An 18,194-nucleotide genomic window follows, 5' to 3' on the forward strand; every position below is an offset into this window, starting at 1 on the left:
AATGAATGGGGGAGAGTCATTGAAAAATGACCCCCTAGCCGTAGAAAAATGCGATTTTTTTGTAGAAAAGGAACCCTAGGGGTCAGTTTTCTACATGTGCAACCTATAAGAAATTGACCCCCGTTGAAAATGACCCCCATCCCAACAGAGTCATACAAAGTTGAAAAAGAGATGATTGATGCCAAGGTTTGGGTCTCGATTTAATTTAAGACGTTGTGATGGAAAATGAATTTGTAAAAAGACCTTGTCTTCTTTATAACTTTCAGAAATTACATTACTTATAACATTATAATGTGACTTTGACCAAAGTTAACAGTCATCAGAGGATTAAATCTCCGACATATTGATTTTCAGACAGGTTTACAAATGGGGCGCCTGCTTTATTTTTGATAGAATTGACATGTACATGTTAGTTTATCATCTGAACTCCGTTTCTGTCATCACAGACTAGAGGACAAATTTTATATCTGCCATTAATTGTTATCCTGTCATTAAAAATTTCCGTAATCTTTTCATCCGACATTCCTTGGCTTGTGACATGATCATAATTAGAGTAACACGTCAGTCAGAATTATGAACGCTTTATTAACAATTAAAGGTATGTATGAATTGTTTAAAGATAAATTCGTAGATCTCAGTATTTCTTAATGTATGACAATAAATTTTGCTGTATAATCGTCCACTTTGTGACAGAGTTTGGAGAGTTCTTTGGTACCTCAGAATACTTACTTTGAGCTTAACTCGTGGCTGACATGCTAACATTGCATTGTGCCAGTGAATAGAAATAATATAGACCGCCAGGTGTTAACCATGGACCCCTCCTATTCCATTCAATACAGTGTACTTGGTTTAATTGGCCATTGCCAAATTCGATTATAAAATTCAAGGTCCATTCTGATTAGAGACATCATGTCAAATTTTCTAATTTTCAATGTATGTGTCAAACTGATCATATATACATGTAATGCAAAAAAATCGATTATGACAAATTTAATAGACTAGAAGCATACAGAATACTTTGATATATTTACAAAAACTCTGGTGTAAAATAGATGTTAAGAGTGCTGGTTGTTCAGAAGACTACTTTCATGAAGATAAAAGCATAAAAAATACTCTTTATTATTTTTTCCTCCACCATCTCCCTCGAATACGGACCATATCCAAATCTTAAAAAGAAAAAGAAAAAAAACAAAGGAGGAAAACATTTTATTTCATTGAAAATAATACAATGAAACATTTGTTAACAAAACACAATTGCTGGTGCCCTAGATTTATATTACCCGTAGAGTTAGGGAAGACGCTGAATAGAGAAATGACACCAACAAACTTACACAGGCAAAATGACATTTCTCAACAACGAAGATCTAAGAAAATTGGAAGAAGTGATGAATTTAATGATGATGGAGCGTATATCATTTCTGAAGCACGCACAGATTTCACGGTGTAATTTGTCTTGTTTCATCATCTGCTGATAAAATTTCAGCAGACGTTAACGCACAGACGGTAAATGGCGGGTGGCGCACTGTTTATGAAGCTCGGATGAAGTCAATCAAACTTCGGTATTGACACGCTGTGGCAATCCAAACTTTCTGAGCTTCCCGATTACAAGTTTTGATTTTCATTGTCAATCGAGCTGTTCTTCATTAACTTGCTTTGATTTGTGTCCTTGCCCTCAATATTCATTCTTAGATCATTGATCTTTTAATCATAAGAGGCCCACAAGGAAGGAACTAACTACGACAAGAAACACGCGTTGAACTATACAACCGTGAATATTGTTTGTTGATGAAGGCGATTGAAGCCTTTGGAATTTAGGTAATGTATTTGTCATTTTAGGCCGCACTTTCTTGGGTGTAACACGGGAGCTTGAGCACTGAATTAAAGGGTCCTGAAAAGATGTCGGCCACTCGTCCAATGGACGCACACTTCTGTCTGAAGGTCTCTGTCCAATATAAAGATATCTTTTATTATTGATTTTCTCGATTTTTAAAACTTCGTGCTCCACAGTTTGTAACACAATTCCGAGAGATACACAACCTCCAGATGACGTCACATCCTGTTCAACACCATTTTCCCAAGAATGGGGTCTTCCGCAACCTTGCCCACCAAATATATTTAAGCTTTGTGTGATCGTTTGGGACATTGGTTTGACCTTAAGGTTATGAATTTGAAAGTTACATTTTTTAGCCCCAAGAACAGAGATGAAATTAGCTTTTGTCGCATATGTCCCTTTGACCACTAACGAAAATGATGAATGCAGACACACTGGATCTGTATAGAAGTCATATTGCCCATTCCATGATCTTCCATCGGGATGAAAAGTTAGATGTCTCGTTAAAAATTGTCCGTATTGTCGAGTCTCGCATCTCGTGCTGACCCACTCCCCGGGAAGGGCAAAGTCATCGAAATGATTACTCTTCAGTTGGGGAGGTAGAAAGTCGTGCGAATTCGCAATTACACTGCACACATGACATTTCCTTGTCTGAAAAAAAAATGAAACTGTATTAATGAAATACTTTATTAAAAATGTCTCGTAAAGTTATTTTTAAATGTTTTTTTTTTTTCAACAACTGAAAGAGTCATAAAGACTTTGAGTAAAGAACAGGACTGATGCAGACAATATTACAAGTTCCAAAGCTTTCGCATAGTTCTAAATTCTTTTATGAAGTTAAACTTAGAAAAGAGAAAAAAGATTAATTTTTGTTTTTCATTCAAGTTTAAGCATTTTTTATTCCTAGAAGGAATATTGTAACTCAAAACCCTGATATACTATTGATAGGTACTACATTTATACACATTCCGGCAAAATTAAAACTTGTATAGACATTAAGCAAGGGGATCCTTTGGAAAAAAAAATATTTATGATCTATCTTTTTTGAATGCAAAGAGAAAAAATCTATTTATTTTTAAAAAGTAAAATGTGCATGAAATATTCTGTTTTGATATTTTCTGAACGAAAGTATACAATTGTACTCCATGGAATACTTTATCATTTCAAAAACTGCAAATTTAACAATGGAGGGGAAACGGGCTAGAAATTTAGAATGTAACAACACGAAAGGACAGTACTTTATTACTTCGTAAGGATGTCGACAATGTTTACATCACCATGCGTCTTTATTACAAACAGGATTAAGAGAGGTCCAGACAATCTATTAGCAATTTTTAATTAGATCCCACCCATCATATTATCCTCATTAAGCCTATGGACATACGGAAAACGTCTCTCATCAAATAACTGAACTAATTGGGATCAACAGAATTTTATTGTATCGATTACAAAGGCCCCTAATGTGAGAAACTAATTTGTGTTGCTCTTATCGGAAAGAAGAAGCACCTTAAGCTTGACCACCAAGGAACTTTTATTAGAGAGCTCAGCACACGGTGTTTCCTCCAACACTTATATAGGTATAATATAATAATGTGTCCTTATTGTATAGGGCTGATGAGGTGTAAACGTCACTTTCAATAAAATGGCTAGATAACGGATGGCCACCAAGACTGAATAATATAAACTACAATACCAAATTGTAACCCTAGAACAACAACAGAAATTTAGGCAAACACAGACTGGACATATTACTACAAAATGTAGTCAGAGCAAAGCGAAAAGTAAGTTTGAAACCTATCGGTTTAGTACATTTTAATAAATCAATATCAAATGATATACACCTATTTGTGTTTTTGAGGTCAACAATATGATTTAGCTACCTGAGAAATAGAGTTCACCGACCCGAAGGACGAAGTAATCATGATTGTACTTCGAGGCTTGCTAAATCACTGGCCGAAAAACAGCATTGACTGTTTATTTGATGCATGATTAAATGATACAAATTTGTAACTATTAAACCTCCCCATCTTGGTTGTTTCATACGTCGGTAAAAGTCGTAGCCGAAAGCGGAACTTTCAATGCATGACAACAATCAAATTTCTAGAATGTTGGATTTCGGCCAATCAGAAAGCTAGGAATCATTTAATCATATATTTTTAATAAATATTTATTATATGTATACAAAATTAACGCATTTTACAAAAGAAGCCATGAAAATAACTCAATGAAAGATCTCAAAGTATCATTACCCATGATGTATCATATTCTTCTCTTAAATGATTGTATGATGTAAATGTGAAGTGGGCCGTGTTCCCCTAATATGTTAATACAAAGGATTGGTTGATTGTATGTTGTTTTACGTCCCGTTCGAGAATTTTTCACTCATATAGAGACGTCACCATATACCGGTGACGGCACTTAGGGCCATTGAACAGTGAGGGTTCTTTATCGTGCCAACGCCTACCGTGACACGGGGCCTCGGTTTTTAAGGTCTCATCCGAAGGACCCGCAACTTTCACTTCAAAGTGCCGAGCGCTTGGCGAAGGAACAGTTGCTTACCTTAGGTCAGTCACGGCCGTGATACGAACACACGACCTTCCGATCACGGACCGAGCGCTCTACTGACTGAGCTACAGTGACGGTTAATACCAAGGAAGGAGCAAACCTTATACTTTAGTTTTCAACCTTCAAGCAGCTAGGTCGTGAGACGTTGCAATACTTCTCTTCGATATGAATAAGGACTTCAGAATAAAAGCACATTAATACTGTCCATTAATTCCTGCTACCACCCAACGTTCCTTGCTAATAAAATTAAATCAAGAAAAGGACATAGTGTCTGACAGAGTGGAGACATACATGTAGTGTATGAAATCACAAAAGTAAAATGGTACAAGCTGTATTCAATTGTATGAATCGTTCAGGTGGATTTGATGATGTATTGATAGTTTTTATCAGAATACTTACATGAGCGGGCTTAAGTGCCGCTTGGTATGCTGTGGGTCTGTATGAGGCCCGCTGTTTGATATCAGTGTGAACGTCTCCTAAAAATAACTCTTTGTCTGACCGGGCCCTTCTGGCTTTTACCAATCTGAAGTACTTAGTGGAACTAAACACGTGGTGATGCTGTATTTCCATACGAATCAACTGCAATTCGTGGAATGTAAGGTTGAACACAAAACTACAGTCATAGTCCTTTGATGCATGGGAATTTCTTGAAAATGGTGGAAAATTTAAAATCTGAGTTTTCCTAAATGTACTGAAATTTGTGTTTGAAATTTCAGAACAAAGTTTTGATATTTTTGTGAACTTCTTTGCTATATTTTCTGCATATGGTATAATGGAGACATTATGAACTGTGTATGCAGTCTCGGTGCCTCCCTGAACGATCCAAGATGGTCGCTGATGTCTATACTGTCCTTCAGCTACGACGCCATAGGCTGGGTGTTTACATCCGAGGTCTTTGTAGTAATACTGATGCAATTTAAAATGATGTCTTCGAAAATGATATTTACGCAAAATGAATTCTGGTCCAGGTCGAACTTCGCATCTAAATAAGAAATAAAAAAAAACAGTCAGAAGTACAGAAAATAATAGCTTTTGGAATCCGATATTTCACATGTTCTTAATTCACTAGACAGTCAATGAAACCGTATACCTCACACCCTGGGTAACTCGTACTCGGTTACGATACGTATTAACTTATGCCGGTTACACTGGTTTACAAAACCCCACTAAGTCAGATTTAATAAGACATAAGAGATTAATTCTAATCCCTCCTGCTCAAGATGAAGAATGATAGCGTAATAAAGATGAACGATTCATTCCATGCTTTGCTTTGTAACTCAATCATTTAGTAAATATATTTTGGGTTTGGCTTTTAATCCTTCTCAAAAAATTATGTGTCAGGATTTTTCTCGTTGATGGAGAAGTGAACCCTTAAACGTTTTTTTTTTTTTTTTTTTTTTTTTTTTTTTTTTTTTTTTTTTTTTTGGTGATCGGAAGAATACCGGAACGTTTATGTTGAACTATGTAAGCTGGTAACAATGTTATTGTGTTGAACAAGTTCTGATTTACCAGTTGCTATTCAAACTTAATATATGTATTACTTTCTCTGGAAATGAACAAAAAAGAATAAAACATTTCAAGCACATTAATTTGACTTGTCCGAATTACAATCTTTGTTTTTGCTCTTTCGATCACGGATATAAATGTCCAACCATACAGATTTCTTGTTGTATCTTCTCGCGCTGTTCCTCTCCATTTCTTATAGTATCATGCGAAATTCGTATCTTTCTTAAAAGTTATTTATTTGTGAAACTTAGAAAAATACAAGAAGAGGACGTCTTTCTTAATTCATTTTAGAGGACTTAAGCGTAAAGTGTCCTCTGAAAGTTTAAAAAAAAAAAAATATTTTACAATTTTTTTTAATGTCTGGGAAAAAAATCTCTTAGTGAGTACTAAGGTGGTGAAGGTAATTTTTTTTAAATTACTTGAATTTAATTTACACGTGTCTTTTGAAAATAACGGCGTGATTGAAATATTTACAAACTCTTTATTTTGCTGTGTCCAGTTTAACAAGAAATGCCATTATTACTCGAGACGCCACTAAGAATGCCATTAGGGATCAACAAAGGACGTTGTCTGCCAGGATGGATCTATTTTTTCCAAATTTTAATTTGTTTCAATTTTGTGACTGAAGAATTGAATTCAACTATTTCCTCAGTGAAACAGTAATGGCATTTCTTTCAGTTTACGGTTTGCCCTCCATCCAATAAAGAAAAATCGGCTGTTGGTTTTTTGTTTTGTTTCCCATTGGTTAGAGATCAGTTTACCATGGATGTAAAGAAAACACGAGTAAATAATCGTCAAATTACTCCACTAAATGACACAAATAATTTGAGAATCCTATCACAAATTAGATCGGATTTTAGTCACATTTGATGTGGAGATCTGTTTCTGGGTGTTGTTGAAAGAGAAGTACGATTGAGTCAGTAATAGGGTAAAAGTGCGTATTCAGTGGGCTTTGTTCTGATAAATAGTTTGTACATTTCTAATTTAAAGTCGCTAAATTCAACGAGATCAAATTACTCTAAATATCCAGTTTAAGGGTATCTTAACTCTTGAAATGTTCTCGGGTGTTAAAGTGGAAGAAGATAAACAAAAACTTTAACCTTTGTCAATGTTATCTAGAAAAATTGTGTCGTAATGAGACAAAGGGCCCCGACCATCTCCTCGTAGTGTGTGTACCTAAGTCTTCTATCTGTCTTGGTTAATCTCCTGTACAAACAGCGACTACTTCGTATTGCTCATCATTGACCCCAATTAAAACATATAAATATCTAAAATGTACTTCTATCACAGTTGTAATTCCTTTAAATCTGATAAAAATAGCGCGAAAAGATACAAAGCTTAAACGAACACTTTGTCAATAATTATTTTTTGTAAACTGAGACTAATCTAATAAAAATTCTTTGCCCAAGAATCACGATTGGAAACGATAATTTAATTATGTTTATCATATGAATCTCAGGCATTTAATAAAAGTGAATTCGTGGTATTTATTACAATTAAGAAAGGACTTCAGAGTTGTTTCTTTGAAGTATATTTTTAGAATACAGTTCCCTGTTTTATAACGATATCTTTAGTACTAAGCGCCTCCGACACTGTCGGCAGGGCACTTGTCTTGAATTAATCGGGAGGGGATATAATTGATATATTTCACCTTTACTAGCATGCTTGTGGAATGTCTAGGTAGCCATGATATGAGCTTGTATGACACGAAAATCGCGGTCTAAATTTATGTTCACTGTGTAAATTTCACGGGGAAACATACATCATCACTAAGAATGGCGGACACATTAACCTACACGAGGGGAAAATGCCTCAACATATAGCAAAGAACCCACAACATGAAGATATTAAAGATGTATCATGATATAACAAGCTATAGAGTTGCTTTTCTGTGAATAAACTCACTTCCTTGGTCAATACAATATATATTTCATATACTGTTTTAATTGGAGACGTTTATCATATAAAACATCACTTTCATTCTGCAACACATGCCTCTCTGTTCTTTAATTCCAGACTCCTCTTTGTACCTATTGTTTTATCCTGGGGTTATTTCTGGTCTTTTATCTTTTCGATAAAATGTTTTATATAGAGAATAATAATACCATTTTCCATATTACATCCTACATCAGCCCGAGACACCAATATCAGCCAGAGAGCCGAAGGCTCGAGGGCTGATATTGGGTCATTGGCTGATATAAGATGTGATGTGGAAAAGGGTATATTTTATTATGTTTATTGCATACTTAGTAATAAAATACAGCACACATCAACTTGAGAAAAAAAAATAAATAAATAATCGTGCACTGACTACTGACATGTACGTAGTTTATTGTTTCAAAGAATAGTAATTTAAAATAAAGAGAATGTGGACCAAAAAATGTGTACAAATGTACCTGTATCATTATAAGTACTGTTTTTCAAGTTTTAATTTACTAGGAATTTGATATTGATCTGTATCAGCCTCGCAGATCCATATCAGCCCTGTAGGGCGGATACGGCTATTGTTACGTCAGGCATATCGTATATGCAAAAATCCTGTATTTATTACTATATATGTAATAAACAAATATATCTGACAGTGGATTTTTATTTATTAACGAGAAATATTGCTGATAAATTCAGTAAAATTTTAACTTTTGTAGAACCCTCCTCCCTAGAATAATTACCTGTGTGATGACCACTCGCCTGCGATGTGAGGGGGTTGGGGGGCCTCGATCGACAAGTGCCCGATTCTTTTTAAGATATGACTACAACTTTTATTTCTCCAATTTTTTTCCCGATAGAGATGGTAATATGACGTCACGATTCCGATCTCAAGCAGCACTGAAAAAGAATTATGAGTAGAAGAGTAAATATTATGCACCATATTTAAAGATAAAGTTTCACACAGAACTAACTAGTAATTTTAAAATTATTTCTCTATTTCAAAATGCAAAACATAACAGACATTTGTATCGGCCACTGGGTGGAGGTAAATACAATTTTTACATCATGATCGACTTATTTTGTCGTAAATTTTGTTTTTATCTCCACCCAGTAAATTCAATTTACAATACTACAATTGATTGAAACTTTAAAACTTAACGTATGCGAATCTCATTTTTTATTGTGTGAGTATACAAAATAAACATTACTTTCTGCTATATTGTATTTTCTTATAATTCTTGACTAAGGATGTACTACACTTTTCAAACTTAGATCTTGGAAAAAAGTCTACTTGAATATCATGTTTTTTAAGTGATTAAAAATACTTACGATTGTTCTACGTCAACATTATTATACAAATATAGCTCTTTGATTCGGTCATCCATAGATATATGACTTCACAGAAAAGCATATCGACTGAGCACGAAATGAGAGACGATATCTTTTCTGTTAAGTCGATATATCTATGGATTGACAAAATCAAAGGGCTACCTTTGTTTTATATTCTGGGGGGGGGGGGGACAAACAAATTCATTATTAGATTTTGTAAGTTTTAAGGACCTTCCACTTTTATAAACAAATTTTTGGGTTTTCCCTAAGTTTTCTTAAGTCATTACCGTAAAACATGATTTTGCAGTGATATTAAGCAAACCGAATTACACAGTAAAAATAATATACCAGCATATTATTTACCCCTTTAGCAAGATTCACCCAAAGAATCACATTTGATACACATTGCAATAAACTTATATATGTTGAACTTATTAGACAAAATGAATTAATTTAGAAATTCTGGGAAAGGAACGCAAATACATATTTCAAGCATTCTTCCTGAATACAGATATATGTTTTGACGGCATTATCTGACAACTGAGATCAATTATGCTCCGATTTACCTACATCAGTTTGCCCTTAAATTTTAACAAATATTTGGACTCGTGCTTAACAAATTATTCTTTTCTTGTTTTTTAATAGGATTAAATTGTTGCATGTGGAAAGTTACATAAGATGTTTCTTCTATTCAACAATTTGTGACAATACAGAACTTTTGGTGTGCTCTTTCGTTCGTTGACTAGATAGTGTAAATGCCTCATTACATAAGAGTGTAAACTTAACTTTATGATCTACCAGATTATCCGTTAAAAACTGCAGCACTCCGCAAAAATGATAAACGATGCCCTGGCAATGTATTCAGTAGCAAGCAGAAGGAAGTCTGGTTGTCGATAGCGCCAATAATCGGGGACGATTTTGGATCTAGTTAACACAAGATTTATTGGAGCAATATTTCATTGTGTAAAACATGTAGCAATACAACGCCACAGTTCTGCGGCTGGGATCCTATCGTATCGTAACACGGTACCAACAGAAAAACCAGCAGCGTTTGTCTGGCTCAAATCAAGATTCTTTAATCGGCACTGACATAATTGTAAATTGATGAAGGAACGTTCATTTTAGTTAAAAATAAGAATTCTGATAACAGGTACTCGTGGAGAGACCGAGCTTGTCTTTGATATATTTTTGCTTTCAAAATGATTCATGTATACACAGATACGGGATTCCCCAGCTCACGCTAATAGATTATTTCTTTACAACAATGATTTGCCGTGCTGGTATGAACTCAAACATAGATAAAACTTGTTGAATCTGTTAGAAACTGAACAAAACATTAGTGGAACGGGACACCTGAAGCTGCAGAAGAGAGCTTGTGACGATGTTGCCGGGGACCAACAAAGTAGCCACGGAATGTCCTGACAACGTGGCCATCTTCATGGTACACTCTGTTATTCAGGCTTACACAAAGGATATCACTAAAACAACTTCAAAGATACACCCGTGTTGTTTGGATAAATTTGGAGATTTGTTACATCATTTTAAAGTTTTCTAACGAAATGTTTTGAAGACTTAAAAAGATGTTGTGACACCGCGTTACATTTGGTTTTCTGTTGAATATTGTTTTGAGGATACATGTGTTTGGTTTTTAAGACACAGAAGAAACGAATTGCATTTCAAAGTCACAGATCTCATATAAAAGGCAAATGAAACACGACAAAAACACAGGTCATTTCTTTTTATTCAAGGAATAAACAGTGTCGATAGCAAATTTCAGGATTTCAGAAAGTGTAATAAACAAAGAAATTGTCTTCACTCTAGTATTTGAACATAACTGGATCTTCAAAATGTCAACAAAAAATTGAAATACATCAGCAATTTTTTTTTCTTCAATTTTTGAACACTCATGCACAAAAAACTTTTCACTTCCACAAATGATATCAACTTCTAAATGTCTAGCAGATAAATTAATATTTTTTCTCAGTTCAGATGAACATGTTCTTGTGTAATAGGCAATAAAAGAAACCTTCAGATCAGTTTTTTTTTTTTTGGGGGGGGGGGGGGGGTTAAAAATAAACCACTAATAGAAATCCTCTTATGAAAGTACATGTATTTGGACCTATTGTGTGAACTAGCTGTTGCCTGATACCGCAAATTGAGTCTGTGATCGACCTCAAGTCAGCCATAAAGTACAAATCAACGAAATCAATGCTAATTTTTTTCCACAAGAAGCAATCTGTATTTTAAAAATCAAACAATGATCATAAAATTGATATTAAAACCTAACAAAGCAAAAGATTAAAAATGTAATATTTACCGCATATTGGAAAAGAGAGAAAACTTCGCAGGTGCCCGTGTATGTAAAACATTAAACATGCAAAAAAATCTACATCCACTACAAATATCGTATAAGAGGGAAAATGCCGTAGCCATTCATTATTTTTTTCCTTTGATTCACCTAAAGATGCCATTAAAGTAAAGCTTGAAAGTGCCTTTTATGAAGAGATGTTGCAATATTCATAAGGATAGCATAATTATTCAAATCAGTTAAAATCATTGCATTACACAAGAACAGGTTAGAAGCAAAACTTTTTTTAGTTGTTGTTGTTGAAGAACGTAAAACAATGGTTCTGTCATGAATATTGAGACATTGGTTATAGAATACGTATGTACATTGATTTTGTGTCACAACAATATTTGATTAATCCTCTCCTCTCTAGTTTCCCTCCTCTGTCAGTCTTTGGTTGCGACTGATTATGGTTCTGACAGCTCAGGTGCCATCTTTCTTTTCTCTTTGGTCAGTAAGCTAAGAAGTTTGCATAATGGAGAATACATGTAGGAATCGTTTATCCAAGAACGATTTGTTCCCAAATAGAACATGGCCAATTTAGTCTCGAAGTATAGCACTCATTGTATTCCACAGAAACAAAAAGCCCTATGTACAGAAACACCTCCTGACTCTGGGATCATGAAACGTCTCGAAGTCAAAATGTTTATATTGGAATGAAATAAAGTTGCAGTAAAACAGTCCTGAATAAAAATTTTATTTAGCATTGCATCACCAAGTTGCCGTTCTCTGCAAATTTAGAGTTTCGGTTTACAATAAGCATCCGAGAGACGAATGAAATGTTGACTTCATTCTAATCCCGGGATCTGGTGTACAGCAAGACCATATGACATGCACCTCGATATTACCCCTTAATTATGAAGGAAAGTGTAAATAATTATACCTCGACTGTTATGTTCATCAAACATTACGAGATTTGTGATGTTGTCGTTGAGGTGAAGGTTTGTTAATTACACTCTTGTGACACAACCCATTAGACCAGACTTTCTTACAGAGGACTAGAGTCAAAGACACTTAGAGTTATAGTTATCGCTACAATTGTACAATAATAAACTAAATGAAGAGCCATTTAAGTCATGTAAGCTAAAGATGACTGACAGATTAAAGGTTTGATGAAACTTCTTGTTTTGTTGTTAAATCGAGATATAATGACCAAAGAACAGCTATTGAAATAAAACTGTCATGTACCTTTTAAGTTTCTTTAAAAGCTAGACAGCAAGTAAATAAGGGTAAAATTGTGTCAATAAAACCACTATTTGTACTTAAGTGCCAATCCGGGACGTTTCGTAATAAGATTCAGCTTTTATCTTCTATTTGGTTATCTGGCCTTTTGATGATGAAGTGTACGACTTGTAATTCAAAAATAAAATATTACTGTTGAAGCAATTTAGTGACATCCAAGCAAAAAAAAATAAGGAAATACCAGGGCGAACACTTCTACAAATAACATCATTAAATAAAGATACTTTTGCAAAAGATTTACAAGCATGATCATTTCTAAGATAAAATTGTGCCGGTGATGAAAGAGCCATATTTCATAATACACTGGAGATTATAAGATTATAAAAATTTCTGATGGCTTCGGTTATTTATATTAATTTTTTAATTTATTATTTTTAATTAAAAAAAAAAAAACAAATAAAAGTAATATAATAGAAATAACAATTTAAACAAAATGTGTTTGTAAAACACAGATATGCCCCCTATAGCAACTCAAAGGTCAAAATTGTTGGTACTCATAGGAAGGTCTTGTCGTAAGAAATACGCAAACGAAATGTCCAGCTTAAACCATTCCAAACTTATGGCCAAGGTTTAAATTTTTCAAATGTAGATCAAACTCCAAGGTCAAGGTTGAAAGGTCCAAATTATTTGTACCAAATGGAAAATCTAGTCACAAGAAATACAAGAGAAATATGAAAGCCCTAACTTCATCCATTTTAAAAACCCTAGGGAAGGTCTTGTCACAAAGAATATACCTGCGAAATATGAAACACCTAGATTTAACCATTCAAAACTGATGGTCAATGTTAAAGTTTTACAAAAGTAGGTCAAATCTAAGGTCAAGGTTAAAAGGTCAAAACAATTTGTACCCAAGGGAAGACCTTACCAGAAGGAGTACAAATATAATGTATGAAAGCCCTAGCATTAACTGTTCAAAAGTTATGGCTTAGATTTAAGTTTGGTAAAATTTTGCAAAAGTGGGTTAAACTCGAAGGACAAGGTCAAAAGGTCAATTTTGTTGGTACCAAAAGAAAAGTCTTTTCACAAGAAATATACCTGTGTAATATGAAAGCCCTAGCTTCAACAGATCAAACCTTATGGGCAATGTTTTTGCGGACACACAGTCATACAGAAAGACGGACGGACAGAGCAAAAACTATATGCCCTCGAAACTTCGATGATGGGGCATTGAAATAAAATGAAATAACAACATGTGTTTGTGAGACACTGATGCCCCCGTATGGCAACTTATAGCAAAGGTTAAACTTTCTCAAATGCAAATCAAATATGTTGGTACCCAGAGTAAGGTCTTGTCTCGAGGAATATACCTGTGAAATATCAAAGCCCTAGCAGCAACCATTGAAAAGATATGAAAAAGGTTGCAGTTTATCCAAAGTAAGTCAAACATTAAGGTCAAAATCAAATGGTCAAAATTAAGGCTGCCCAAGGAAAGGCCTTCTCACAAGAAATAAACATGTGAAATATGAAAGTCCTAGCAGCAAACGTTCAAAAGTTATGGCCAAGGTTACAAAGTTTTTCAAAAGTAGATCAAACTCCAAGGTCAATGGTCTATAATTGTTGTTATCCAAAGGACACAAGGAATACATATATTTAATATGAAAACCATAGCAAGCACCAACTATTCAAAAGTTATGGCCAAGTTTAAAGATTTTCAAAAGTAAGTCAAACTCCTAGGTCAAGGTCAAATTGTCAAAGTTGGTACCAAAGGAAGGTTTTGTCACAAGGCTTACACATGTAAAGTATGAAAGCCCTAGCACCAATTGTTCAAAAGTTATGGCCAATGTTAAAGTTCAGTAAAATTTTGCAAAACTGGGACAAACTCCAAGGTCAAATATGATAAGGAATACACATGTGAAATATGAAAGCCATAGCGCCAACCAATCAAAAGTTATGGACAATGTTAAAGTTTTTGCGGACAAACAGACAGCTAGTCAGACGGACGGACATTGCATAAACTATATACCCCCGCATCTTCGATACGGGGGCATAAAATAAATCAGGGGGCGAATTCCGCGGCTCTTGGGCAGAATGGTTGTGTAATAACATGATCGTTCAGGAAGCAAACAAAGCTTGAAGATTGCTTCACTTCATGTACTGCACAGGCCAATCTAATTAAAATTAGATTTTAGATCCGCTCGCATACTCGCTACACTAACATGTTAGTGTAGCGAGTATGCGAGCGGATCCAATATCTAATTTTAATTAGATTAGATTCCATCTTATCTATTTCAGAGGCCTAGATTACGTAAGATGGCGTGGTAACTAGGTAGGACAGAGTTGAAGTAACTTCCGACAACACTTAGGGTGCGAACATTTGTTTTATCTGTCACGAGCCTCGATTCCATCCTGTTGGATACAGACAATGAGGTCTACATCGGAAAACTATATTTGTTATTTTTCGACAGCAAAGTACATGCAGCATTACTCTATTTTGACCAAGAGATCAAAATCATGATCTTTTGCGATCCTTTATCTGGGCAATGTCTATAGTAGACATGATTTTTTTTAATTTGAGCATCTTAGAGAATCGGCAGTCCATTCCAAAAGACGAGGAGGCGATATCTGATAGTGTCTGTCCCAGTTTTATAACAATGAAAGAAAGCGGTGGTCCGGCAGTTGACCGCTACCACCGAGTGAGGGACCCATTCAATATACATCAACTTAATTCCTAGTAACAATAAAACCCAATCTTGTAGATAATATTCTAATTTATAATACACGTGATGTGCCCTCGCGAGCTTAGTTTGGTTGTGTTAAAATGGCAAAATACAAAGGAAATTGGTGTGGCGTGTCAGAAGGCCACCTTAACAATTATCCAAACAATGAAATCTATGTTTTCTGATTAAATAAAGAAGACGATCCGTGTTTTGTTACAATCATTTAGACTGGCGGAAGTTGCAGCCGCAGGCAGAAGTGCTTCCAAAGTGGATCTGGACAAATTTTAATATTTCAGAATACTGTAAAGAACATGTACTAGAAATAATAATGCCAAGCACTTATCAATGGTTTGCAATGATAAAAAACGTATCACTTCGTTAAGTACATGATCTGTTGACACGAGCAGGGTACAGCTGAACGGTTGATCTCGCTCAAAAAAGGTGACGTCAGAGTTCAAATATGATTAACATCTTTTGTATAAATGCAGATATACTTAGAAGTTAAAATGCGTTTGATATGTATTGCCGGAAGTAACATGAATGAGACGTACTTCTTATGTTTAACATAGGTGAAAAGTGAATGCATTGTTCTGTAGTGAGCTCGTTTTTCATTATGACGTCATGACGCATGTTGCAAGTGCACCTTAATTCTTCACTACCTTGACGATCTAAATACATGCTGCAAAGTAATACCCACCAAAGTTACTGAGTTGAAACAAATTGTGTTTTATTTCATTCACGTTCGATTAAATATTGCGTATCAATCACTGGAGTTAATTAATGGCAAATACTTATAATGCTTTAGTTGAATACCAGATGGACACATATCAATGTCGAAAGAAAGTGTTAACACTCTGATTTTGGAAATATTTTGTAAGAAAGAACGATGCAATTAGTCAATAAAATATGGTGCTATGATTTTTTTTAGCGAGGGAAGCAACTGTTTAATATTTTAAATATATTGAAATTTAAAGTCTCGAGACTCAAACATTTTAGTATTGCAAATTAAATCGAAATATCTCTCTCTCTCTCTCTCTCTCATGATAATTATGTAAGTAGGTTCGTTTACGTAAAAACGTTCATCATATTTTTTTACCTGATAGAAGAAAGGTAATAGGTTTGTCGTCTATGACCCTAATTTGTGAGTATTTATCTTCAGGCACTTAAATGTAAAGTACGTGGACCTTTTTTTTTTCATCTAGGAATTATGACAACGCAGAAAAAAATTTGGACACCCATACTTAATTTTCATGAAGTTTAATTTATTACGCTCTCAGTAAAATATGCTCATTCTAAATTTTCAATTTAAGTGTCAGTTCCATATATTACAAAGTATCCATTTAAGGACTTTAAAACGAAACGAAAACTTGTCACCAAGTTGTACAAAGAAACAAACTGCGTGGTTGGTACTTCTCCACTAAGAACAGTGAATATTCCCACAGTGAGACGCCACCCTCCCAATTTTCTCTCTCTCTCTCTCTCTCTCTCTCTCTCTCTCTAACGTTTGGAAGTTTTCTAATCGATATTTTTAAATAAATATGGTAATAATTTAAAATAATTGCTTTAATTTCCAGAAGTGTTGCACATATAATTCCTTCATTTTTTAGAGAATTTATTGTATTTTCTTAAACTTCACAATTTTCTTTTTCGTTATTTTTCTATCGATTCTTTTCAAGTAGAAACCAGAAAAGAATGTTAAAAAGTCCAAGAATTTTTATGGAAAGTTCGGGAATCTTACTCGGATTGTATTTTAAAATCTTTCAATATGATAATTTATAGAGGGAACTTTGATTGAGCAAAACATAGACATTAGTGTTGTATTGAATAATATGACGTTTGAAAGATTTCCTCGAGTTTGACTTTATTTACCCGAACGTCGGTTCAGAAAGCACAAAACACAACACTTAAAATTAATGTAAATTCAATCATCACCAGTGATTTCCTTTGCATAAAAACTATTTAGAAGTAAAGAAAACGTCAAACTTCAAATTAAAAAGCATTTCAGCTTCTGCTTTTATTCTCACTGAAACAAATTAAATGTGCTGTTATCTTAAATCGTAATCAGGAACGATATCCCACGTGCAGGTAGGTCGAATTTAAACTTCGCTGGTATAAATTAATTACAGAGTCTTGAGACTCATTTTAATTTGATAAACCAGATAGTTGATACTGATAACATTATATCAGATCACACTTACAATAAAGCAAGTCTGTCAATAAATAAAAATTCAACCCATTGCCAAATTATTAGCAAAGATTAAAATTTCTCACTCACTTTAAATTAATATTTAAACAACTTACCCGCTACACAAAGTAGAGTCCTTTTGAAATTCATCTTGAATTTAGTCAAAGTCCGAATCTACCGTATAATTCTAACATAATAAATAAGATTACCAGGAGACGAAAACAGAAGCATCATGTCATTTGAAAAACATCCTTATTTTAAGAATCTTAAATGTGAGCATGTATCTGACGTGGGTGCCTTTAAATGATACACAAACAAAACTTATCCAGCGATGCAGGAGACTTACAAGTTCCGCCCACCTGCCGAACAACTCTTATACAGGGGCTATCCTTGGAGGATTATAGGTACATAAATATTGTCCCCTGTCTTATGTAGGTCGCCAACACCGATAACGAATTTCTCTTGTCACTGACCATTCCGCCAGTTTAAATTATTACCTGCAAGGAAGTGGGCGGGGCTTTGATGATGACTGACAGACAAAAGGGGACTTCTTTAAGTACTATCAATGATTGTTTCATCACGTCTTCTAAAGATTTACGAATT

At 34.5% G+C, this 18,194-nt stretch overlaps 1 protein-coding gene across 1 annotated transcript; it reads right to left on the reverse strand.

Annotated features, from left to right (window-relative positions):
• Positions 1-1,204: 1,204 nt before the first annotated feature.
• On the reverse strand, positions 1,205-17,847 carry LOC133196553 (protein APCDD1-like). The gene is made up of 4 exons (XM_061332424.1): positions 17,708-17,847; positions 8,572-8,728; positions 4,796-5,378; positions 1,205-2,482 (listed from the first exon to the last, which is right to left on the reverse strand). The coding sequence occupies exons 1-4, from the start codon at positions 17,739-17,741 to the stop codon at positions 1,706-1,708; spliced, it is 1,551 nt and encodes a 516-aa protein (XP_061188408.1). The 5' UTR covers positions 17,742-17,847; the 3' UTR covers positions 1,205-1,705.
• Between the last annotated feature and the right edge of the window lie 347 nt (positions 17,848-18,194).

The sequence above is a fragment of the Saccostrea echinata genome, unplaced genomic scaffold (genome assembly GCF_033153115.1).
Source record: "Saccostrea echinata isolate AGI-Se365-2 ecotype Australia unplaced genomic scaffold, CSIRO_AGI_Sech_v1 ptg000030l, whole genome shotgun sequence".
NCBI lineage: Eukaryota > Metazoa > Mollusca > Bivalvia > Ostreida > Ostreidae > Saccostrea > Saccostrea echinata.